General features: G+C 38.9%; 1 protein-coding gene across 6 annotated transcripts in view; it reads right to left on the bottom strand.

The window, feature by feature from the left end:
- Window positions 1–317: 317 nt before the first annotated feature.
- stag2b (STAG2 cohesin complex component b) overlaps window positions 318–26,325 on the bottom strand; it is a 173,134-nt gene continuing 147,126 nt past the window's right edge. For 4 of the 6 annotated variants that reach the window (XM_048544322.2, XM_048544324.1, XM_048544323.1 and 1 more), the window contains exons 25-34: window positions 21,526–21,665; window positions 20,951–21,052; window positions 20,167–20,315; window positions 17,247–17,375; window positions 16,901–17,103; window positions 7,651–7,834; window positions 6,394–6,498; window positions 4,084–4,210; window positions 3,926–4,003; window positions 318–1,159 (exon numbers count right to left, since the gene is read on the bottom strand). In XM_048544322.2, the coding sequence (XP_048400279.1) occupies window positions 1,136–1,159; window positions 3,926–4,003; window positions 4,084–4,210; window positions 6,394–6,498; window positions 7,651–7,834; window positions 16,901–17,103; window positions 17,247–17,375; window positions 20,167–20,315; window positions 20,951–21,052; window positions 21,526–21,665 (1,241 nt within the window). In that variant the 3' untranslated portion in view covers window positions 318–1,135. The remainder of the gene's footprint in view (window positions 1,160–3,925; window positions 4,004–4,083; window positions 4,211–6,393; window positions 6,499–7,650; window positions 7,835–16,900; window positions 17,104–17,246; window positions 17,376–20,166; window positions 20,316–20,950; window positions 21,053–21,525; window positions 21,666–26,325) is intronic. The other 2 variants (XM_059651402.1, XM_059651403.1) reach the window with 2 other exon arrangements.

The following is a 26,325-nucleotide window of genomic DNA, read 5'->3' as shown; positions in this document are numbered from 1 at the left end:
CTCAGCAGTTATTTAACGCAGTGGTGTACTAATGGCAGTACTGCCAAATATGAACAATGTTCTTAAAGTGTGTAAAAGCAAACTATTCTTCAAAAGACAACCATTTATTCATGGCATATCTAATGAACTAATAATAAGATTTGATGCAAAGGCCAAGTTTTTAATTTTGGCAAATAAAGCTGAATATTTATCGAATTGAAATAAACAAAATATTTTGCAGGAGATGGAGTTGGGAGATAATGCACTGCAAGCAGTTTAAGGCATGGAATGATTTAAAGAAAATACGTCAATAGATGAAAGAAGACCGGCAAGAAGTGTCATGTACATTTTTTTTATTATAAGTTAATGTCAACATAGAGTTGATAAAATAACCAGCTGCCAGAGTACTGCAGAACAATGTTGAAAAGCGTTCTATGAATTATTAGAAACTTTATAATTATGACAGAAAATTTACCATAAAAATTAAAAACATAACCCATATTTAAGGAATAACATAAATGGGTAATTTTCTTGGTGTCTAATATCTTCAAACTAATTTACATTATTAAAACAAACTGTACTATGACCAGCTGTAGTTCATTTAACCTGAAGATTGCTTGCAAAGACAGATGTGAATAAAATATAAAATACAAATTTAAAAATTACTTAAGCATGAATATCCATGCTATTTTAGACGCTGTTAATTTTAATTATAATTTTTAAACCTCGTCCTTCTGTTTGGAATTTCAAAGTATGAAAAACTGAACAAGATTTGCAATTATAAAATCAGCACCAATCATATATATATTTTTTTTTATTTAAAATTTAGTTCCCTATTCCCAAACTCTATCAAGTCAAATAATTGTTTAGAGAAACTTTCAAACATACTACACCAAGCTCATTTAATCAGAGACACAATACAGTGGCACTACTGGAAGGAATTTAACTTGCTTCCATAATTTTACAGTCTCTTAAAATATCAATTTATCAGGCAACAAACTGCCTCTTCAAAGCACTTAATCTAGGTGGACAGTGAACAACTCCATTAAGCATTCTCCTGAAAGGAGAAAATCTGTACAGTTTTAATATTTTAACTGCATTAACCAAAATACTTCTTTTAAAACTACCTCTCAATCATTCATACAATGACATTTCCTCAGAACATTGAAACTCCAAGGACCTAAAAGACAGGAAAGATAGCTTTTGTTAGCTGAAAATTACAGCTATAGTAATTCTGGAAAATAAACTTCAAACTACTGTAACATAATATTTGTAATATAGCATATAAATAATGTTATATTATAATCAAAAATTTTCAAGTAACATTCAAATGGATTTGAACATTAAATTTCTATTAGATATGCTACATAATATTTTAAAGTTATTTAGCATTGTTGGAATCAGATGGTTCACCTGCCATCCAGTGGACATTCGGAATAACTACAGTCACAGATCAAAACAAGTACTAATGAAAATGATTCAAATATTCAGCTGCAGTGAGGATTGACTTGTGTAAGTCATCTTTAGTGATATAACTTAAATATATAATAATCTGTCACAGTGCGTACTACTCCATCAAGAAAGTAGACCTTATTATTCAATAATACTCAATTTCACTATTGCCAATTCAATACACTCCCAGAAGCCCTCTTGCCAGGAAGCTTGATTCCCAAATACATTCACCTTAGTTACTAAACACTGACTTGAAATAAATGAATATAAAAATGACAGACAGGAAAATAGCTGTCTATGCACAATTCATGATGACTGGAAATGGAGACATTGCTCCAGTTCTTTCCCAAGAGCAATACCTCAAAAGTTCCATTCATACATTAAACAAGAGTTTAAAATGTGTGTAAAATCAAATACAGATGGTAGAAATCTAACTAGTGGGAAATTTAACCAGGTCTGGCAAAACTTGCAAAGAAGGAAAGAAAGTTAATCATTTCAAATTGAATATGACTCTTCTTTGGAACCAAAGGATGATAAAAACAGAAATGTTAACTCTGTTTCTTGTTGCAGATGCTCCAGACCTTGCTTAGATATTTCAGTATTTTCTGCTATTCCTGAAATCTGTGTACTTTTCCAGTTAGTAGACTTGTAGCCAAGAACTTTTATACAGTTTGTTTTCTTCATGACATTTGGAAATTGACTTTGATGTGTTGCCAGTGAGACCCTTCATCAGAAAAGGGGGATGGGGAGAGGGTTCTGAAATAAATAGGGAGAGGGGGGGAGGCGGATCGAAGATGGATAGAGGAGAAGATAGGTGGAGCGGAGACATACAAGTTAAAGGGGCGGGGATGGAGCCTGCAGAGGTGAGTGTAGGTGGGAAGGTAGGGAGGGGATAGGTCAGTCTAGGGAGGATGGACAGGTCAGGTGGGCGGTATGAGATTAGAAGGTGCGGCTTGAGGTGGGAGGAGGGGATAGGTGAGAGGAAGAACAGGTTTGGGAGGGGGGGACGAGCTGGGCTGGTTTTGGGAAGCAGTAGGTGGAGGGGAGATTTTGAAGCTTGTGAAATCCACATTGCTACCATTGGGCTGTCGGGTTCCCAAGCGGAATATGAGTTGCTGTGCTTGCAACCTTCGGGTGGCATCATTGTGGCACTGCAGGAGGCCCAGGATGGGACATGTCGTCTAAGGAATGGGAGGGAGAGTTGAATTCGTTCGCGACTGGGAGGTGCAGTTCCCTCCAACCCCACCACAACCGGCACTTTCCCCTGCAACCGCAGCAAGTGCTACACGTGCCTCCACACCTCCTCCCTCACCCACATCCCAGGCCCCAAGAAGACTTTCCACATCAAGTGGATGGTCACCTGCACATCTGACAATGTGGTATACTGCATCCACTGTACTCGTTGAGGCTTCGTCTACACTGGGGGAACCAAGCGGAGGCTTGGGGACCGCTTTGCAGAACACCTCCACTCGGTTCGCAATAAACGACTGCACCTCCCAGTCGCGAACCATTTCAACACCCCCTCCCATTCCTTACACGACATGTCCATCATGGGCCTCCTGCAGGGCCATAATGATGCCACCCGAAGGCTGCAGGAAGAGCAACTCATATTCTGCTTGGGAACCCTACAGCCCAATGGTATTAATGTGGATTTCACAAGCTACAAAATCTCCCCTCCCCCAATGCATTCCAAAACCAGCCCAGCTTGTCCTCGCCTCCCGAACCTGTTCCTCCTCTCACCTATCCCCTCCTCCCACCTCAAGCCACACCTTCTAACCTCATCCCGCCCACCTGACCTGTCCATCCTCCCTAGACTGACCTATCCCCTCCCTACCTCCCCACCCACACTCACCTCTACAGGCTCCAACCCCGCTCCTTTAACTTGTCTGTCTCCTCTCCACCTATCTTCTCCTCTATCCATCTTTGATCCGCCTCCCCCTCTCTCCCTATTTATTTCAGAACCCTCTCCCCATCCCCCTTTTCTGATGAAGGGTCTAGGCCCAAAACGTCAGCTTTTGTACTCCTAAGATGCTGCTTGGCCTGCTGTGATCATTCAGCTCCGCACTTTGTTATAACACACTGAACTGTAGTGTATTTTCAACATACGTTGAATCATCATAATCATGACTTGTGTGGAACGAGGCAAATTTATATACCTACGACCAAGGGGTCCTGTGATAACAGCTGCTGGTACAAAATGTCAAAATTCGTATATATTCATTCTGTGCCAATTTGAGACCATAACTTGTTTTTAATCCCAGAGTATACAAAACATATTTCTGTAAAATAATTTTGAATTCTGTTTACTATTTATCACCCATCCCACTTTTCATCAGAAGTGCATATTTAGCACCGTTCTCTGTCACTTGGTTGAGATTGGAAGCCTGAGCATTCTAAAATGTGCATGTTTAACTCACGTGACCACACAGGCACCCAAAATATCATTGCCTTGAACCCCATTTTATGAAGTCTAGAAGAAGGCATTTAGACTCACCGAGTCATCCATTATTGAGGCAGGGTCAAAGAAATCTGGTTTTAATTCATTTCTTTCACGTCTATTCTTGGATGGTGGCTAGAAAGAGAAAAAACTTGCGTGAGATATTATTATTGGAATTTTAAAAGTTGATCTGGTTTTCTTTTGTATTTTATTACCAAATCAATGCCGATGGTATCAAAATCCATGCCCTCATTCAGATCTTCAATACGACCCTCCGAAGACATCATTACATCTTCCACTATTGGCTCTTCATCATCCTCCATCAAACCTGTGCCACGTCGACTAGAAAATAATACAAATCTATGAATTCTCTACTAATAGCTGTCCTGACCAGTGCACCTGGATGGTTTGGAAAAACAGGCAAGTAAAAAGAAATAGGCAATGGGGATATTCAATGTACATGGACGAATGCAGCAGTAGATCAAACCTGAAATGATGGGCCTTTGGTAAACCAGAAAATTCCCATTTTCTACTAGATGATAAATAAATGAATTTTCTTTTAGATTCAATCCTTTTCCACGCAGGAAATGTTTCAAATATTTCTATGTTCCCCAACCATCTTTCAAAGTTGCTCTATCCCTTGGTAGGGCAATTAACTCAGTTAAATATTCAGTAATATGAAAAATAGATTTGGTAATTGGCTTCAATAATTATTGTATGATGATTGATACGATTAATATAATTGAACAATTAAGCTATTGAAGTGCTTTTTGAAAGCACTAGAAGTTATCAAAACTCAGTCTTTTTTTTCCAAAAGGAACACATTGCTTGAGTATTAAATCCCTGTTGTTATACATACACTTGTATCTCCATTTTGTGACCTATTTATCAATTACTAATTAAAAGGTACATGATTTTACTTTAAAAAAAATCTCTACTGGTCTTTGTTTTTCAATATTATATTTTCTTTGCTATTTGTTTTCATACAGAAGCAAGTGTAAATATGGGAGGGGTGAACACAGGCTACACTAGGCAATAGATAATTAGTATGTGTGTTTTGGATTAGCTCATGTTTATGGGGTGGGAAAGGTAGGTGGCGGAACATAGGCCAGAGAGAATACATTAGCTTGGAGATTATAAGGATTTTAACATCGGATAAACTGATAAGAAATTGTCAGTGTTAAAGACTGTTAATTTTGATTGAGAGAATATAGGATTAGAAACACATTTCAGCATCAAAAAAGACATCAAGGCTATTAATAGCGAGGTTAAGGTCATATAGCAAGGGAAAGAAACTGAGTTGGTGGCTATGGAACACTGTCTTTGTCTTCTGCCACAAATAACATTTAACATGAAGGTACCATACCTTATGTTGGCTCAGCTCACAACAGAAAAGCAGCTAAGATGTTGGGAGAGATTGTACAACCTGATATTATGTCTTTGTGTACTGACTTGTTACTATCATGGGTTCTGTACATACAGAAGTGGAGGGTGCGTGGACGGTGCGTGGCGGGGTGGGGAGTTCACTGGTTACAACTAAATAAGTGAACAGTAGGAACAAGTTTGGGATTGATAATAATGGTCACAATTTGGAAGACGATGATGTGGTAAACCAACTGCAAACAATTAGAGAAGGCTGAGGGTTAGTGATCATGTCACACTCCAAGGATCTTAACTGCAACTTTGACTAGGACTGTGTCAGTGTTGCAGTGGATTGGAAAGTGGATTGGAGAATTAAAGATGAAATTACAGGAAAGATGGTCACGGGTTTGTGAAACTATTACAAGTTCAAGGATTGCAGAAAGGAAAAGGAGTTGGAGATGGGTTGATAATTTGAAAGGATGAAATGGTGAAGAGTAGATTTGTTTATAAAATGGGTAATAATATGGAAGATTAGCAAGGGATGAGAGGGAAATGTTGAAAATACCAGCTACCATGGAGGCACTGAAAGAAATTGCGTGGCCACCGGCTTATTAGGCACAACAGCAAGATGCATATTTCAATAACAGCAAAAACTGAAAGGGTAGGAAAACAGATAGGAAAGAAAGTTAAGACAGACAAGAGTTCAGGGTTGTGGCAAGAGTGAAGCTCAGCTTACAGTGAAAGGAAAAGATGGATGCAACACTTGTTGAGGCTGCCAGAGTTAAAAAAAAACTTCAAGAAAACGGTTGCAAGTGGAGAAAAGCAACTGAGGTTTCTTTACTTCAAGATTATGCACGAATACAATGAGCAATCTTGGTTAGTAAAGCCCAATGAGATTTGATATAATGTTGTGATTCACAGTGAATACCCAAGTAATTTTCAGAAGTGGAGAGCAAGATTGAACCTCAAGAAACCCAACGTTGGTAAAAATGCAACAAAGATGGAATATAATTGCTTGCTGCAGTTTCTATTCTAATAAGTAAATCTAGGCAGATCTGATGATTAAATAAACTGGAAAAGAAAACCACTATTGTGGATCGGACAATAACTCCTAACTTCACAATTATGTAATTTTTTTTTAATAGCATTGCACCAAGACTTACATAGCATGTTGCAGATTGGATCTTAATTTAACATAGTTCATTGCAGTTCGTTCTTGTTGCCTTGCTTCCTCTTGCTGTCTCTGGGCAATTAACCAAGACATCTGACTATTGGAATAAAAGGAATAAAGTATATAATAACGTCAGAGTGAATACTTAATTTGTTCCACTAAAACAAATATAAGGAACTCTAAAATGTTACTGTATTATAATCACACACACACATAATCACATCTGTCTACGTTCTATTTTACAGGAGACTCAGTTGAAAATATGCTGTTTAGCTTTCTTGTGGAGACTTGCTGCAGAGATCTTCAAAATTAATTTTCCAAGTTTCCTTGAAAGCTGCTAAAATAGATCTTAAGCACTGATTAAATAATACAATTACAGCTTCAAATTAGTTCTAAAGTAATCTGGGAATGGGTGGTGCAACGTTTTCCTGGATATTTTAGGCACCAAACGGCCTGCGTGTATGAAAGATCACTAAATTCACACACCAGTTTAATTTGCATTTTGCACAAAACTCCATCTTGATAATAAAGTTGAAGCTTGTGCTGGGAAGATTTGCCTTCTTGAACATCGCATCTACGTGAAAAGTCCAGGACCGGTTGTCAGTTATCATCTCTGAAGAACTTGATACTCTTAGCCCCTTCAATCTCAATTTCATTGATGTAGATGGAGGCGTGTTCTCCTTTCTTTCTGAAGTCAATGATCAGTTCTAAGGTTAAAATTTACTTTGCCATAAAGGCATCTCTATACCTCAAGTTTGATGTGTACATGTAATAAATTATTTTAACCACAATGCTATGAGAAGTCTGGAAACTACTCGCAGAGAAAAGTTAAAGTGGAAGACAAATTAGAATTTTCCTCGCTTTAGCTGCCTGATCTAAGCACCATCAAGGAAAGGTCACGAAAACAAACTTAAATGGCTGAATGATCCATAGAAAATTTGTAAGTGCTATTCTTACAGCAAGCTGGGAGAACAGGAGACAAGCAAGGAACTGATATCACTGGCTTTTTTTTCTGCTTCTATTCTTGTAGTATATCAAAAATTAAACTAATTAACTTGTAGCCATCTAAAGTACATTGAGCAGAACAGGGTTATGAGTGACTGAATGAAGTCTACTTTTCTATCATCCGTAACAGAAAGTACTGATGTAAAAAAAATGAATTTTGTGGCTGCTGGATGTTTTTAACAACATGAATACTTAACAAAACATGAATAGTATATGTGGTTAATGAAACCCATTGTATACGTACTTGTAGTCCACTGGAGGCTGATGCTGTTGTGGCATTTGGTATACCCCCAAATAACTTTCTTCTTCAGGTCTCAGCCTCTTCGCGTCTCTCATTACAGTGGAAGTCACCTGTGGGGTTTGCATCATGAGTGGTGACTGCAAACTATGTTCTCTGCTGATCCAAGATCCATCGTTGCTTTCTTCTGCTTTGAAATTTGCACAGAATGTCAGCTTTATAATTTATCCAACAAGACAAATGTTATTAACCTAAAAATTACAATAAGATGGCAGTAAAAGAAAGACAATGAATACAATATTAATCCTCTCTCATCCTCCTTCAACTCAGGATCCATTCTTGTACTTATCCTGTTCACTGATGAATTTTGGGATAGCCATGTCTGTTATTGTTATACTAAAATCAGTTCTTAGAATTGCACAATGGGGAGGCAACAACCTAGTGGTAATTTTGCTGGACTGTTAATCCAGAAACTCAAGGAATATTCTGAAAACAAAGGTTCCAATCCAACTGTGGAAGTTAGAGGAATTTGAATTCAATAAAAAACTGGAAGTAAGAGTCCAATGACGACAATGAAATGTCTATTGTCAGGAAAAACATAGGGTTCACGAATCTCCTTGATGGAAGGAAACGACCATCCTTACTGGGTCTGGCGTATGTGTGTTTCCAGACCCACAACAAAATGGCTGCCCCAGGCAATTAGGGATGGGCAGTAAACACTGGCCTCACCAGTGACGTCCAGATCTCATGAGTGAATGAAAACATTAAGTCAGGCACTGATCACCTTGGCCCTCACTTTTCCCTTCGAAGCAGTCTGACTGCAATTCCGTACTTTCCCATCTTTGCAGTCAAAGGTTAGAATTTGTGATTCTTGGGTAACTGGGACAGCACATTAAAACAGCTGTGTTTCATTTAATCTAGACATTTAAAAAAAAACAGAGCAGGAAATGTTACAGCACACTTAAAAGTCTGATTATATGCATATTCAGTGATAATGGGCAGCAAAAGCATGAGGCAATAATCTTGAGCATCAAGTTGTCTAATAAAAATTTAAGTAAAGGAATTTCTCTATTCAGCAGTGTGCAGCCTTGATAAAAAAGCCTGCATATGTATAAGGGAATTGAATCAAGAGAATAGACCAGATGCATAGTGGACAAGGAAATGACCCTTCCAAAAATGAGACCAAGATATGGATCTAGACTAGGTTTTTGAGATAGAAGTCTTGTCTTTTGGATGATTATTTAGTGATATTAGTTGGGCTATTTTTAAGCCAATCTGAGACTTCCCAAAATGACAATTATATGTTACTAAATTTACAGTTCTACTATTAGAAGGATGTTGTAAAATAAATGCTGAATTGCCTTAAAGACTACAGTCTTTACGGAAAGGGAGATGGAAGAAATATATTTGAGGCTATTCAGAAAAAGAATATTAACTGCATTTAACTCATTTATACCAAAGGAGGTCATTACTAATACTATATACAGACATCAAAGGAAGAAAATGGCAGTTCTTTACCACTTGATGAAAGCGTAAAAGTTACAGAAATCAATTTCAGAAGGCAAGTGGAAGTCAACAGAAAGAGCTGACGGCCTAGAGGTAGTTGCATGGCAGATGTCAGAGCGGTTGCAGACAAGCTAGTGTGGTTTTGGGAGGACTGCACAAGACAGATAAGCATGACAAATACAAGGGGTAGCCTATCTGGTAGCAGTAGCTTAAAGCAGCAATAAGTAATAATAAAAACAGAAAATCTAATCCCCAACAGATAAGACTACAAAAATACATGCGGAATTGTGAAGACTGCAATTAACAGGTAACGTGGCAAGCTATTAAAGTTTGGGGCCACAAAACAAAATGGAATGGATATTAGCTAAAGGCAGCAAAATAAATTTTACGAGAAAGCCAATGCAGGAGGTGTAACTAACATCATGTTACGTTCATGACCAGTTTACTATTATTACTGATAGAACTTGTTTAAGTCAATATTACCCTTCCCACATAAACAATATGTTTCATTTTACTGCGAGCACCCAATCTGGCAGCCAAACTAGAAAATGTGTAATTTTTCCTAATCTTGCTCATACTTTGAGGACTTTGCTTCCATTAAGATTTCATCAACATTCTGGACAGGATATCAACCTCATGATTCAAGATAACATAACAATAAATATCTGTGACTGTAGCAATGTTAATTTGGGCAACATACTTGATGGTGATGATAAGAAGAACGTACAATTTTATATTCTCAAAGGCCCTCAGATAATGACTCTGTTTGGGCAACTGAAAAGGAACAAGGAATTATGCATAGCAGAGAGGAAAACACCTCATTCAGCAAGGCAGGTCCAAGAGAAGAGAAATTGGACCAAAAGAGGAATTGTCAAGATTTAGCACAACAGCTAACAGCAAGTGTTATCTAAAACCAACTCAGAGTCAACAATGTTTACACATCCACATCTAACTTGTTTGGGTGACAATGACAAAAGGGTTTCTGATGAAGCTGTGCATCTTCAATTAACAAACGCTATTGTTCAATAAGTACCATGAGACTCCATGTCATCATCAGAAGAATGGTAGAAACATAACAGCTGATAATAGGAGTTGCTCTTCATCCAGTTCTTGAGAACATCCTTGTATCTGTTGTCTGCTTGCTCAGTACTCAAACCAGTGCTTGAAAAACTGTCTGGCCAAGTAACAAGACTTATCAGCTTCGGAGGAGATGATTTTCTTTGTGGCTGAAATGCATGTGAGATGTGTGTGCATGGTGCTATAAAATTTTGGAAGAGTGTTGATCTGTAGTAGACATTACTATCAATACCTAAGCCAGCTGCAGATATGTGACCAGACAACATGGATTTAAAAAGTAGTTTGGAAGGGTGGACCCAGCATAAAAGCAAAGGATAAAAACTAGTGACAATGGGAACTGCAGATGCTGGAGAATCCAAGATAATAAAATGTGAGGCTGGATGAACACAGCAGGCCCAGCAGCATCTCAGGAGCACAAAAGCTGACGTTTCGGGCCTAGACCCTTCCTGGATGAACACAGCAGGCCCAGCAGCATCTCAAGAGCACAAAAGCTGACGTTCTAGCCCTGAAACGTCAGCTTTTGTGCTCCTGAGATGCTGCTGGGCCTGGTGTGTCCATCCAGCCTCACATTTTATTATCTTGGATAAAAACTAGTCGCAGGTTAAACTAAATATGTTCACTATCACTGCGCAAGTTGTTTTCAAGACACTCAAATGCCACTCAGATTTTTTTTTCCAGTAGTCCAGTGGGAAATATTACTGAATCACAAAAATCAGTGATCACCAGTTGAACTCTTAATCCCCAAGTCAAACTCTAATCTTCAAAGGTTGTCTCAACCTTGGAGCTTCTCTTTTAGCCTGGAAAATCTCACATCCTGCTGCTGGCTAAAAATGCTGACGGGGGGGAAAACAGGAAATTACAAACAAGTGAACCTAATGGCTGCTATTGGGAAATTGTGAGAATGCATAATTGAGATTAAGGGGACAAAATAACTTCAACATTTTAAAGTGAGCCAGCATAGATCTGGGAATGGAAAAATCACGTTTGTCAAATCTGATGGATGTTTTTAAATGTAGTGAAATAATATATAATGCAATATCTGGGCATTATTCACATGAACTTTCAGAAGGTTTTCTGTTTCCCAATAGGAGGGATATGACTGCACTAGAGGGGATGCAGAGAAGATTTACCAATACAATGCCTGGGGTGAACAGTTTTACTTACTAAGAGAGATTGGATAGACTTGGATCAGAGGAAACTGAAGGAGAACATGATTGGCATACATAAAATTATGAGGAGTAAAGGTAGGGTTGATAGGAAAGTACTGTTAGCCTTGATACTTGGGATGAGAGGAAAACATTTTTCACCCAAGTATAGTGGGAATCTTAAACTCTCTGGCTACAAGGGTGATAATAGATAGAAAGTCTCATAAAATTTAAGCAGCATTTAGATTTGAATTTGCAACGCCAAGGCATAAAAGGTTACGGACCAAGTGCTGAAAAATTAGATTAGTACAGTTAGGTGCTTGTTTCTGACTGGTGCAGACTCAATTGGCCAAACAGCCTTATTCTTTGCTGTAGAAACTTGAATGTTGCTGATACAGTCCTTCGTAAGAGACTGCTGACTAAAGTGTGAATCTCAGGGAAGTAAGAGAACATGTCAAACAGCATGTCCCTATACACAAAAGATCATTGACTAAACTCAACCAGTTTGTGCTGGCAGAATAAAAACAATGTTAAATATTAGAAATAATTCTGCAATTGAGTGCCCAGAATTACAGTAAAAATGCAACATAAGGTCATCATTGATTGTGAGGGTGCCTGGAGGAAAAGATAACGTGTGAGTTGCAATAGAGATATTGATAGGTCAAATAAATGGACAAAAAGCATCATGTGGGAAAATCTGAAGTTGCTTATTTTGGAAAGGAGAACATAAGAACTATTATTTAAATGAAGAAAAACTGCAGAAAGATGCAACACAAAATTACTTGAGGGTACTCATGTATTCATGCATACAACGCAGAAAGCTAACATACATGTACAGCAGGTAATCAGGAAGGTTGATGGAATGTTGACCTTTATTTCAAGGGAGTTGGAGTAGAAGAGTAGGAATGTCTTCTTGCAACTATGCAAGGCGTTGCTGAGACCGTATCGAAAGAACTGAAGTGCTTTTGGTTCCCTTATTCAAGCAAAGATATTATTTCGCTGGAGACAGCTCAGAGAAGGTTCACAAGGATGATCCTCAGTATGGAGGCACTGTCTTATGTGCAAAGGCTAAACACGTTGGGGGACTCTACTGACTGGTGTTTAGAAGAATGAGAGGTGATTTCATTGAAACAACCGATTGTTGATTGGTTCTTGATTGATTCTTAAGGGGAATGACAGAGTAAATGTTGAGACTATGGTTCCCCTCACAGGAGTGTCAAGAATCTAAGGATATAGACTCAGAAAGAAGGGGTGCCAGTTTAACAATGAGATGAGCAGCGATTTCTTCTCTCAGAAAGCGGTGGGGGCACAGTCCTTGCACATATGTAAAGCTGAGATAGATGGATTCTTGATCATTAGGAGAACCAAGTAGTACAGGGAAAATGGACAATAGTGGAGCGAGGAATGTCAGATCAGCCATGATTCTACTCAGTGGCTGAGCAGGCTTGAGGGGTCAATGGTTTACTCCTGTTCAAATTCCAAATGGATTTTGGGTTGCTAATGTGGGGAAAGAGAGGCAGCAATCTGAAACAGATTGAACACAATTAAGTTGTGAAAATAAGGAAATGGGAAAGTCAACAAAACCAAACACATTTTACATTTTCATCTCTCCTTCACTATCATAATTGGTGGTTATCTTTGACAATTCAGTCGGCTCTATGAAGTCTCTGGCAGACTGGGGAACAGCAAATGCAATGCCACTATTTACAAAGGAATGGAGAGGGAATGAAGAACTACACACCTGTTAGTCTGACACTAATTGTAGTGGACTTGTTAAAATCTATTACATAATGATGCAGTAACTAGAAATTTGGAGAATGCTAAAATTGGACAACCATCGTAGACTTATAGAAATCTATCAATTTCGGGAGACTATCAACATGAAGGAATACAGATACAGCACTGAGAAGTGGCATTGAGGTAAACAATCAGCCATGATCTAACTGAACAGTGGGGCAAGCTCAACAGGCTAAATGTTGAGTCTTGTTCTCTGGTCGAGCTGAGAAAAAAGTATTTGAAAAAAGTAAAATTAATTGTGGAGCTGGATGAACACAGCAGGCCAAGCTGCATCATAGGAGCAGGAAAGCTAATGTTTTGGGCCTGCTGCTTGGCCTGCTGTGTTCATCCAGCTGTACACCTTGTTATCTCAGATTCTTCAGCATCTGCACTATCTCTAAAATTAATTGCACTTTATTTTCCTTGTTGGATGGGTCTAGAACCAAAATAAAATTAATAACGGCCCTTCAAACAAAAGGTGGTAGAAGTGTAGAACTCTCTTCTGTAAAACGGCAATGTCAGATCAACAACCATAAAATTTAGAGGTGAGAATAATAATTTGTTGACTCAAAAGCAACAGTGGATGTTGATATTAGGCTGCAAATTAGCTACAGTCTCACTGAATACCACAATAGGCCCAAGAGGCTAAAATGGCCGAAGCCTGTTTCAAAGTGTTATCAAATATTGAATGCAACATATTTCCCAGGCTTGACATTGAAAAATGCAGGCTTGCACCACACCTAAAAATCATGCAAACACAATGAAATTGGAATTACGGTGGGAATTGGGGCCGAGGAGGCAAAGACACATGCATGTAGCATATGTACATGAGGAAGATTGCCATTTTGTCCATTAGTTTTTGAAATATCTCCTTCTACATTTGCAAACTTCTTTTAGGTAAGTAGCAGCTCTGGAACACTTACACATGCCCAAATAAAAAAACGTCAAAGTTAATAGATTTACCATCAAAAACTGGATATTTCAAAGGCACAAAACTCAATGTTAGTATTAATATTTCCTACTTCAATTCTTACCAGCGATAAAACTAATTTTGATCTTCATTAATCATGTAACTTATCTTTAAAGGGACAATCTGTCCTTTAGGTACCTCAATTTCTTTCTAGGTTTTCCGACTACAGCAAAGCTCTACTGCACATTGCCAAAATGTGGCTGTTGTCCAGATGAAGGTCAATGTGGACCATCATGAAAATTGAGCACTCAAGCAAATAATTTCCAAAACATGTATCTACCCATCTAAAATCCATTGTACACTGCTTTTCTGAAGGCTTTCTACAATAATTCACATACAAAAAGAAAATGTACCTTTATCATGGAAAACATCGAATTAAAAATGGGATTTTGGAAGAAACCACAGACATTAGACACAAAAAGAACTGATGATAAAGGGAAATGAATACTAACAGGAAGGAATGTGACAAGTAATGATTGAAGGCATATAGACGACAAGAGGAAGGCTTGAAGACCACTTCTTAAAAACTACAGAGGGACAGAAAAGAAAGAGAAGCTTGGGAAGAAAGTTCCAGAATGCAGGACCATGTTAACATAGCAAGTTTACTCACTGGATGAAATGAAAAATACAGTAAGTCCCAATCAGAAAAATAAAGACACAAGTTTGAAAGTTGCAGTTGTAACAATTCAATCATAATGCAGAATGATGCCACAGAGACACCTGGAAACAAGGATAAAGACTGTGAAGTCAAACAGTTTGGGTCTAAGAAACTATTGAAGGTTAGCCAATGTAGGTAGGTGTGCTGACTGGAGTCAGTGCAGAATAGCATAAAATAGATAAAAGTTCTGAAACTTATGAATGGTGCCGAACAGAGATTCAATGAAGATAACTTTGGAGAGTCGTCCCTGGAGGTAACAAAGGAACAAGCAATCTGTCAGTTGTGCTAGGGGGACGGAGAACATAGGTAAGTGGGGAAGGATGATATACACATTGAACTTGGTTATCTTGGCAGCACACGCCTGCAGCTCAGTTAAGGGTTGAAAAGTACAATGACATAGCAGATCCTTTGTTTGAACCAAGTTTAAAATTAAAGACAGAGTGGAATTGCAAAACAAAAACTGCAAAACCAGGTAGTCAAACAGTTTTAGTTGTAATGAAAGATCTCTCTCTCTCTACGGACACTGTCTGACTTGCTGATTGATTAGAATATATAAAGTCAGTTAATGCTCAGGCTTATCCACAATTTATTTGATTTGGAATGCTGTGGTACAAAGGGATCTGTGTCCTTGTACACAACCTGTTAACATGTAGGTGTGGCAAATTAAATGTAAGCCTTCACTACAAGGAGATGGTGTACAAAAGTGCGGAGTCTTGCAACAACTACAAAGGGATTGTCTTGTTTCAAGCAGTTTGGGATTATGTTTATTGGAATTTTGGAACACAAGATTCTGAGGGAGTTGGTCAGGATAGAATCTGAGAGGCTATTTTCCTGAATGGGGGAAATCTAGAACTTAGGGACAGAGATTAAAAACAAGGGCCTTCCTATTCAATAAGAAGAAAAGGATTATTTTTCTTTTTGAGGATCATTTCCTCCAGAACTTCTCTTCCACGGATAGCAGCAGAGGCTGGGTTATTGAAAATATTCAAGGTTATGTTAAAAAGATTTTTGATCAACAAGCAAATCAAGTGTCTTAGAGGACATGCAGGAAGAGTAGAGCTTAGACGGCCTGGTCCTGCTCCTCCGTCATATTATCTTATGTGAGGTCAAATGTGTGGATTTGAACAGAATGAATTGATCAAATTTGAAATTAAAGACTACTCTCATCAAATAGTCAAAAGCTGATCTACAAGAGAGTTGACGATAAAGATGAGGAGGCAGGAAAGTAAGGGTTAAGGTCACAATTGGATTACCTAATGGATTTATAGAATGGAAGAACAGGTTTCAGGGACCAAATTGCCTACTTCTGCTGTGTTCTTGTATTCTTCTATTAGATACACTATTCTCCAAGGATGTCAACAATTGTTCCAATAGTTGGCATGCAGTTTAGAAATGTCCTAATTTAAATTCCAAAACTATACTGAGCTGGTGCATTTCAAGCGTGACAGTTATCCATGCCCCAAAGCATGAACAACCCCTTACCCATCAGAAAATAATGTGTGTTAGACAGCAGTTTAGAACAGGGATTCTTCAAATGAAAGTTTATAATGAGCTTCTTTCGAAAATAAAGAAGGCACTTTCGAGAGAAATGTAATGTATGGAGTACCACGAATGTCTGCTCTCAATATTTAAAGTACTGATGTGACTGAAAACCAGGTTCATCCAAAAAAAAAAGGTGCAGTATAATTCCTTGCTAGTGATTACATTGCAGAAAGAGTTTTTATACCCTTGCAAAGAAGTGGGCAGCCTTGCTACAACAATCCTGAGATTACACCTACAGCACTGACAGTGTACAATTCTGGTCTCTATACTTAGTGAGATATATGCTTGCACTGGAAGAGATAAAACTCAATAAACTGGTTCCTGGGTTGTAAAATAAATGTTTAGCTCATTGGTCCTTTACTGACTGGAATTTGGAGCAAAGAAAAACAATCCACATTGTACAAGACGCATCATTTTCCCTTCATAAATACTTGTCACCCTTCATTGATGCATAATTTTTAAGCAGATTGATCCATTGATTCATTAACTTTCAAGTCTTGATGCATACCCTGGAAATGCAATTATGTGCATGCAGTAAGTGCACTATCATAATTTATTTACAAAGTCATGTAAGTGCATTACCTTCAGGTAATTTTCGTTTCCCTGTTGCTGGTTTGGTTTTCTTACTTCTTACAGAAGAGCCTCTGCTACTAATTCCACTGACGACAGACATTGTATCATCATCACCAGTGAGTAAGGAGTTTCTATAAGATATTAACGGAAGCCACACATCTTCCCTGTGCAATGTCATTTGCTCAGTCATAAACTTTTCAAGGTAGATATAGCTGAAATTGGCAAAAGAAAACTGTTCAATAGTTATTCAGGAAAGGTCAAATTGTCTTACAAAATAACATTTTAGAGCAATTAAAGCAAAATTGCACACAATTTTGGAATATTTTCTGCAAACACAAACAAGTCCTGTACTTACAGTGTTCTCTTGTCTTGTCTCAGCAGTTTAGAAGAAAATTCACTTAGGATGTCAAGAAAAGCTAAATTCACAGAAGGATATCCTTCCCCATTTACATTGGGTTCCTTGAAGGCAAAATCAATGCCGTCTCTGCAAATTCATTGTCGTAAAATTAAAACTAGACAGTAAGCAATGAATCCTCAAAAGAATCACATAATTAAAACACAATTAGCATACTGAATTTGACATACTGCAGGAGACAGAAAATGAAAATATCAGGTGACCAGGAGCTCCAAGTGAACCTTTATGGATTGATCAGAGCAATACAGTCACTCAGGCCACATTTAAACTCCCAAAACACAGAAATCTGCATCATGAACAACAGATACAATATGCTCAACTGAAATGAACAAATACCTTGTCACCTAGAACTGTCCTTTGTCAGTGAGGAAGAACTGGACTACACTTGCTTCTACCCTGTTTCCTGTGTTCCCAGTTCCACCACTATATCTGTTCTGATACTGCACAACTTCCTCTTTCCTCAACTTTTTCCCCTCAACTCTTCTTTATACCAGGGAGATCAAAGTCGCGTCAAACATTTGCGAACCATTTCCAGTCAGTTTCAGCTTGACCCTGAGTTCCAGTCACTCATCATTTTAATTTCCCATCCGAGGCATCGCTATCCTTAACTTTCTACCATGTTCCAATGCAAACTTAAAAGCAGCAGCTCCAGATATGACAGCTAATGGGAACTGCAGATGCTGGAGAATCCGAGATAACAAAGTGTGGAGGGGGATGAACACAGCAGGCCAAGCAGCATCTTAGGAGGACAAAAGCAGACGTTTCAGGCTTAGACCCTTCATCGGAAAAGGGGGATTGAGAGAGAGTTCTGAAATGAATAGGGAGAGAGGGGGAGGTGGATCAAAGATGGATAGAGGAGAAGATAGGTGGAGAGGAGACAGACAAGTTAAAGGGGCGGGGATGGAGCCTGTAGAGGTGAGTGTAGGTGGGGAGGTAGGGAGGGGTAGGTCAGTCTGGGGCAGATGGACAGGTCACCCGAAGATTGCAGGAACAGCAACTCATATTCTGCTTGGGAACCCTGCAGCCCAATGGTATCAATGTGGACTTCACAAGCTTCAAAATCTCGCCCCTCCCCCCCCACAACTGCATCCCAAAACCAGCCCAGCTTGTCGCCTCCTCCCAAACCTGTTCTCCCTCTCACCTATCCCCTCCTCCCACCTCAAGCCGCACCTCCATTTCCTACCTTCTAACCTCATCCCGCCCCCTTGACCTGTCTGTCCTCCCCAGACTGACCTATTCCCTCCCTACCTCCCCACCTATACTCACATTTATTGGTTCAATCCCCACCTCTTTGACCGGTCTGTCTCCTCTCTGCCTATCTTCTCCTCTTTATATCTTCTATCCGCCTCCCCCTCTCTCCCTATTTATTTCAGAACCTCCTTGCCGTCCCCCATTTCTGAAGAAGGGTCTAGGCCCGAAACATCAGCTTTCATGCTCCTATGATGCTGCTTGGCCTGCTGTGTTCATCCAGCTCTACACCTTGTTATCTCTATAACCATGTGGGAGGGGTCTTTGATTAACGTGGTTGCTTTCCCCATCCAGTGAGAAGTATGGATGAAGTCAATGGATGACTGTGCTTTTATCCAATTACACTTCTGTTTAGAACCCATCTTTTGTTTATTTACTTTACCCATTGCTATCTGCAAGAGAGTGTGTGACTGTCACTTGGTCATTTAATCTCTCCTCCTTTTTACCCCATCACAGATCATCTTTATTCTTCATCCTGTACATTTCCCTTGCCTCTGTAATTGTTGAAAACTTGTTCAAATGTAATCTTTCTATTTGAATGAAAGGTTATTAAATTGAACAGTTAATTCTTTTTCTCCACAAACATTACCAAAGTATTTTTACTTTTATTTCAGAATTTTAGCATTTTGAGATTAAAATGGTTTTAACAAGACACATTCTCTTTAGTAAATAGGCAGGTTGTTCCACTTGCTTACACAGATGTGACCCTGGCCTTTGACACACCATGTATGCCACTCAGCAGCCAACTCCACACAGCCTTCAAGTACTTAACAGGCTGCAGGTTAAAAACAACATGCCATCTGAAATCAATCCATTGCAAAAGCTTTTAACAAAAAGTGCTCATAAAAAGCTGAAAAAGTACAGATTTGGGTTGGAATGGAATAATAGGTAATGGAGGAGTGGCACAGATGGTCAAGCACTCCACTGTGCATGATGATACTGGTGCTGCTAGGGTGGAAGAGGAGAAACCAGCAGGCTTCGGCGAATTCTGAACAATTATGAAAGGACAAATATTATTAAATAAATTTGATTACATATTAAGAATATATTTTGAAGAGATATGTTTCCATTGGAGATTGAGTGGGGACAATCCATGAAAGAATATTCAGTACAAAGCTATAGAAGAAGTGAGCCTGACCATGAGCTCAGCTTCTAATCCTGCGTTTTCTCTTATTAAAACCATCTATATCTATCTCCATCGTATCATCGGTCTCCACTTCACCTCAGCTCATCTGTTGCTGAAACCCTCAATAACTTTGCTACTTACAGAATAATATGCTATTCAAGTCATCCTCCAACCAGTAAACTTCAATGCATGTAAAGATGTACTGCGTGTATTCTATCTTAAGCCCTCTTCATCCATTGCTCTAGTGCTATTTGACCTACAATGGCTCTATGACACTATGAAATCTCTACATGCCCTGGTACTAAATTTCTACCTGATGCTGCTGCTGTAGAGTACCTCAGGAAATTTTTACTGCATGAGAGGAACTGTATGAACACAAAGTCCTTACTGATATTATTTTGTGGTTTTTATACTCAAGTTTCCTTCCACCAGAAAAAAGATGCCTTCTAAAGAGATTAAAATTAAATACGCACAGAAAATACTTACTTGTGCAGCATTGCTACAGCTTCTCTGGTTTTTAGCTGATCTAAGCCAAATGTTAGTGAGAAACGTCGAGCAAGTTCTTTTACTCCACTAAATCCAGGAGCTGTTCGATCAAAATTAAGTCCAAGGTCCTGTTCTAACTCATTGAACAACTGTAAAGAATTTTAAAAAATCAGAGAGTCCAGCAGCAATTCTTGGACACCAAAAAAATGTGAAATATGTGTTATGTTGAGAAATAAAGGAGTCCATTAAGTTGATAAGGGCACTTTGTTGATTAACAAATTTAATCATTTTCCTGTTACTTGCCCACTCACTCTTTCCCACCCAACACTGTTCCTTTTTTCAACTGACATTTTTGAACAGTATGACAAAGCTAAACCAAATTGGTTTTAGATGTAGCTCTCGTCAATGCACTGAACAGTACTACCATTCTAAATAGGTAAATAGTATCCATGAAACTGAAGATGTAAATATTACATGTAAAAATGCAATATTTAGATTGATACAATAATTCTAATGTTTACAAACTTCATTCAAGACGGAAAATTTGAAACATTACCACAAAATCATGCACAAAAATGAATCGTACTACTAAATGACAGACCACAGGAAGGCTTCCCAAAGTTTCATCAGTCAGGGTTATCACATTATTCAACATACTGTTAATAGTATAACGGTATTCTATTTAATTCTGGTGCCTAATGTGCTCAGAACAGTACTTTTTTGAAAAACAGAAAACTCTTTAATTTGTCATCCAGTTCTTCTTCCAAAAAGATTTATATCTTACCTGCTGTAAGCTAAGTATGAGGGTCTTTGCACACTGAATTTTATCAGTTTGTCTGCATTTGCTCATTGTTTCCTTGATGATATCTCCATAATCATTGTAATACTAAAGGGCAAACAATCATGATTTCAGTCAGTATTACGGATTACCTTATTAATTTATAATTCTGAAGCTAAAGTTGTCAGAATTGGCTCCAAGATGCAAAACTTCTAATTAACCATTGGAATAGCTTAGCAATGTATGAAAATCTTGTGTTTCAGCAAATATTTGTTATTCTCAATGATAGCTCACAGGGATCAAACAATAGCAGAATGCTCTATGGTTCAAGTATAAAAGTCATTCATTTTAAAAAGGCTTATGCACAAACATATGGAAATTGATCAAAAATGTATGCCCATCTGTCCTGTTCCTATTTTGTTGACAAGTTTTGCAAAGAAAATAATTTAATTCCCAATTAACAGTGCTTTTTGCAGCTTTTGTTTAGTTAACCTAAAGATCACTTCTTTTTCTTTGTTTGCAGCTCAGCTGCTTGCAAAATTTCAAACAAGGGATTATATTGTAAAATTAAAAACGTCTACCTTCATGTACTGCTTAAAAATATCTGCAGCTGTATTCATGTCCACCACATTATATACAATTAATTTACAGAAAGCTGCAAGAAGGTTCCTTCTTTTATGTAAAGCTTCAATTTTACTAGCTTCGTCATCTTGATGTCCATCTGTAAAACACATACAATAGTCATTAATGCTCATGAATCTGAAGTTAAGAAACAGAAAGGCATCAAAATACTGAACGCTGACTTTCTGGTTCAGAGGTTTGGGAGACACAACTATTGTGCCACAAGATCCTTTGCTTATTGATGAAACATCTGATCCTGATTTGGTCCTCACTGAAATTCACTGTCAGTTTCCAGGAGCAAAATGGTGAAAAGCAGCAGTTTTGCTGATGTTCTCCCATTATCAATGGTTAGAAACAAAAGGTGGATTATATTCAATTTCGGTTCTCAGGTCACTAAATTCTTGAATAGAAGTAGGAACGCTGGCTGACACTCCCTCTCTCTAGACAATATCAAGGCTAGGATTAGGGTCCAGCCACTAAATCCCCTAGGACTGTCTGGGAATCTCCAGAATATCCCAAGCACTGCTTATAGCAACTGGTGAGAAAAGGAGTTTGCATTTTATATTTGCAGTTTCTGCGCACAGAACTTTAACACAACAGCTAGTAGTGTGAAATCACAAGAAAAAAATCTCAAATTCAAGGAATGTATTTGCAAACAGCTGGTGTTATACGATAAGGCATCAGTTGTTCAAACATACAGCAATACATCCAACTAGAGTTCACAACATTAATACTATTACTCAGAAAATTTAGATAGCGGATCTCAGAGAAGCCCAATTGGAAATATGACAGTAACCGTGAATTCCTCATTTTTTTAAACCAGTTTTTGTTTCTCCAACCGTCGTTCCCTTGGTTTCTGTTGTATTGCCAAAATTAATCATATCACATACGCCCATTTGGCCCATCAAGTTATTCAGGCTCTTCAAGGAGAAAGCCAGTTAGTCCATTCACACTCTCTAGTCCCACAGCCTGGCAAATTTACATCCTTTAAATATCTCGCCAACTTCCATTTGAAATCACTGATTTTCTCTGCTTTCCCAAATATAATGGGCAGCCAAGTAGTCTTCCTCAATACATGTCATAAAAAAGTTGCATTTCTATCTCAGGGCCAGGATGTCTGGGTTCAAATCCCACCTGCTTCTGAGATGTGCAATACTATCTCAGAACAAGTCATTTAGAAAATACTTAAATGAAAATAAAACATTTCCTCACATTCCCCTTCACCACTTCTCCAAAAATTTTAAAATTTGCCTCCTAATCCACTACACTATTAGTTAATGGGAACAGGATTTACTTCTCTATGTTATCTAAACTGATCATAATTTTACACGCCTGATGCAAACGATACGCTGTCACTGAACACTCTTCATAATTATGCCATTAACTGTACGCCACATTTCCTTATCCATTACGCCAGAATACATCATGTGCAAACATATAAATTAGAAGTCAGAGTAAGCCACTCCGCTCCTTCAGCTTGCTCCACCATTCAATAACATTCTGACTGATCCAAATACTCCATATTCCACTGACCATGATACCAAGAATCAATCATCTCTGCCTTAAGATATTCAATAACTCTGGTTCCATCACTTATCAGGAAGAGTTCTAAAGACTCACGACCTTCTGTATGACAAGATTTCTCCTTACCTCTGTCTTGAATAAGCAGGCTTTTATGTGTTGAAGCCATCACCCAAGAACAGAGACACTTACGGGTTCAGTTAGAAAATTCTTTGAAACTTGCATGACAGGTAGACAAGGTGGTTAGGAAGGCAGTTAACGTGCTTGCCTTCATTGCTCAGGCCACTGAGTACAGGAGTTGGGATATGTTGACGTTGTACAGAATATTGGTGAGGCTTCTTCCAGAGTACTGCGTGCAGGTGTCTTGCTATAGAAAGGATATTATTAAATTGGAGAGGGTTCAGAAAAGGTTTTGGGAATGCTGGGAATGGAGAATTTGAGTCATAAAAATAAGCTGTATCGGCTGGGACATTTTTCACTGGCGCATAGGAGGTTGAGGGAGGACCTTGCAGAGGTTTATAAAATCATGATGGACATAGTTAAGGTGAATAGCAACGGTCTTTTCCCTAGGTTGGGAGAGCTCAAAACTAGGGGGCATATTTTTAAGGTGAGAGGAGAATATTTTAAAAAGGACATGAGTATTTTTTAAACAGAATGGTTTGTGTATGGGATGAACTACCAGAGGAAGTGATGGATGCAGGTACAGTTACAACATTTAAAAGACATTATGACAAGTACATGAATAGGAAAGGTTTGGAGGGGTATGGACTGAAAGTAGACAAGTGGGATGAGTTTAGTTTGGGAACAGTCAGCGTGGACCAGTTGGACCAAAAGGCCTGTTTCTGTGCTGTATGACTCTGACAACTCTATGACCCCAGTTCTAGACTTTACCACAAGAACAAACATAGTTAATCATATCATGACTGCAGTTACTCATTAATTAATCTCGAAGGACAATGCCAGGTATGATGTAGCCTTCTTTCTGGTTAGTTCAGAACTTGTTATTCTCAGAAACTACCCTGAAAAGGTTTATTAGGATATTGCTGGGAATGGACAATTCCCATGAAGTCTTCATCAAGGATCTTTTTGCTCATCTGATTTTTCAGTCTATTTGTAGGTTAACATCTCCCAAGATAATCACCATATCTTTGTGACAAGCTCCCATACTGTTTGCTTTTATCTAGAGTTATTCATGTACTTACATGTGAGTATCGTTAGGCTACCTGTACACCACTCCCAAGAGTGACTTCTTGCCTTTATTGCTTCTAATTTCATCCCAAATTGTTCACACATCCTGGGTTCCTGAACTGAGATCATTCCTCTCAATTAAAGATAGTATTAGCACAATCAACGGAGCAACCCATCCACTTCTACGTCCTAAACGTCATGTACCCTATAAGAACTAAAAAAAATGTGTGTTGGCTCAGATCATATTTACTTCTATTTGTGCTATCACCTGATACCTTTCTGTATGAAAATCCATCTGTCACTTGTCCATCCCTTTTGCTATTCCATTCATTTTCTGTGCCACTGACTGGCATTGTAACGTAACTACTTACAACTCTAAGTGTGGAATGGAAAGTATTTGAAATTTTACCTGTATACAGATGATCTAAATCATTTGTGTGTGTCAATAAGCATGTCAGAAAATGCACTGATTCTCACCCTTACCTTTGGATGACATCACCATCTACCATCATCCAGTCTGAACAACAATGGTTGACAATGATTCTGTGCGCTATTCTGAAGCGGTCTTACTGATCTAGGTTGGTACTCATCCTCTTATTCCAAGAGGTACAATTCTGGTAAGGAGTTTTTTGTAGTGATTTGGAAAACATTTTCTTAAAATTCATACAGGAAACATTCAAAGTATTCCTTCCATCAATCTTATTCTACTCTGGCCATTAGGTCTTAAAATTGGGGGCAGAAGTGGGCTCTTTGGCCCACCAAGTATTCAGTGAGATCAGTGATGATCTGGTAATCCTCAAATCTATTTTCCTGCCTTATTCCATAATCCTTGATTCTCTCAATGATTAGAAACGTGCTTCAGCCTTGAATAAATCTAATGATCCATTCTGACGGCCCTCTGTAGTAAAGAACTCCATAGACTGGCACCTCTCAGAGATAGAGACTGGGCAACATGTACAATCAGGGACTGTAGGATACATGGAACAGTCCCTCTTCCGCTGTTGCACTAGTGCTATTCCCCACCTCTTCCTCCATTAAATTGATGACTGTATCGGGACTGCCTTGTGCTCCCACGAGGGGCTTGAACATCAACTTTACTGGCACCTTTCACCCAACCCCAAGTTCACCTGGACCATCTCCAATACGTTCCTCTCCTTCGTGGACCTCTCTGTCTCCATCTCTGGTGACTGCCTCGAAACTGACATCTATTTCAAGCCCACCAACTCCTACAGCTACCTACACTACACCTCCTTTCATCAAGCTTCCTGCAAGAATGCGATTCCCTACCCCCAATTCCTTCGTTTTCACTGTATCTGCTCCCAAGATGGGGGACTCTACTCCCGCACATCCCAAGTGTCCTGCTATTTCAAGGACTGTAACTTCCACCCTCCAGGTGATCGAAAATGCCTTCAACTGCATCTCTTGCATTTCCCACACTTCTGCCTTCACATCCCCTGCCCCCAACAAAAATAAAGACAGAATCCCCTTTGGCCTCCCATATCACCCAACCAACCTCTGCATCTAATGTATCATTCTCCGCCACTTCCGCAACCTACAATCCGACCCCACAACCAAAAGAAATATTTCCCTCCCCATCCTCATTCTGCCTTTCGTAGGGACTGCTCTCTTTGGGACTCCCTCATCCACTCCCCGCTGACCCCTAGTACCTTTCCCTGCAACCGCAGGAAGTGCTACACTTACACCTCTCCTCTCACCTCCATTCAAGGCTCAAAACAAACCTTCCATATTAGACAGGGGTTCACCTGCACATCCATCAACTTGGTCTACTGTATCTGCTGCTCCCGATCTGGCCTCCTCTATATCAGTGAGACCAAGCGTAAACTTGGAGACCATTTTGTACAGCATCTGCGCTCTGGACATGGCAAACGACAATACCTTCCAATTGCGAACCATTTTAACTTTTCCTCCCACTCCTTAGTTGACATGTCCATCTTAGACCTCCTCCAGTTTCACCACCTCATATTCTGCCTTGGGAGTCTATAGCCCGATGGCCTAAACATGGAATTCACCAGTTTTGAAATCTCCCCACC

Source organism: Stegostoma tigrinum, chromosome 15 (genome assembly GCF_030684315.1).
Source record: "Stegostoma tigrinum isolate sSteTig4 chromosome 15, sSteTig4.hap1, whole genome shotgun sequence".
NCBI lineage: Eukaryota > Metazoa > Chordata > Chondrichthyes > Orectolobiformes > Stegostomatidae > Stegostoma > Stegostoma tigrinum.
The sequence above is the reverse complement of the archived record's forward strand: the minus strand, read 5'-3'. Positions and strand labels throughout refer to the sequence as shown.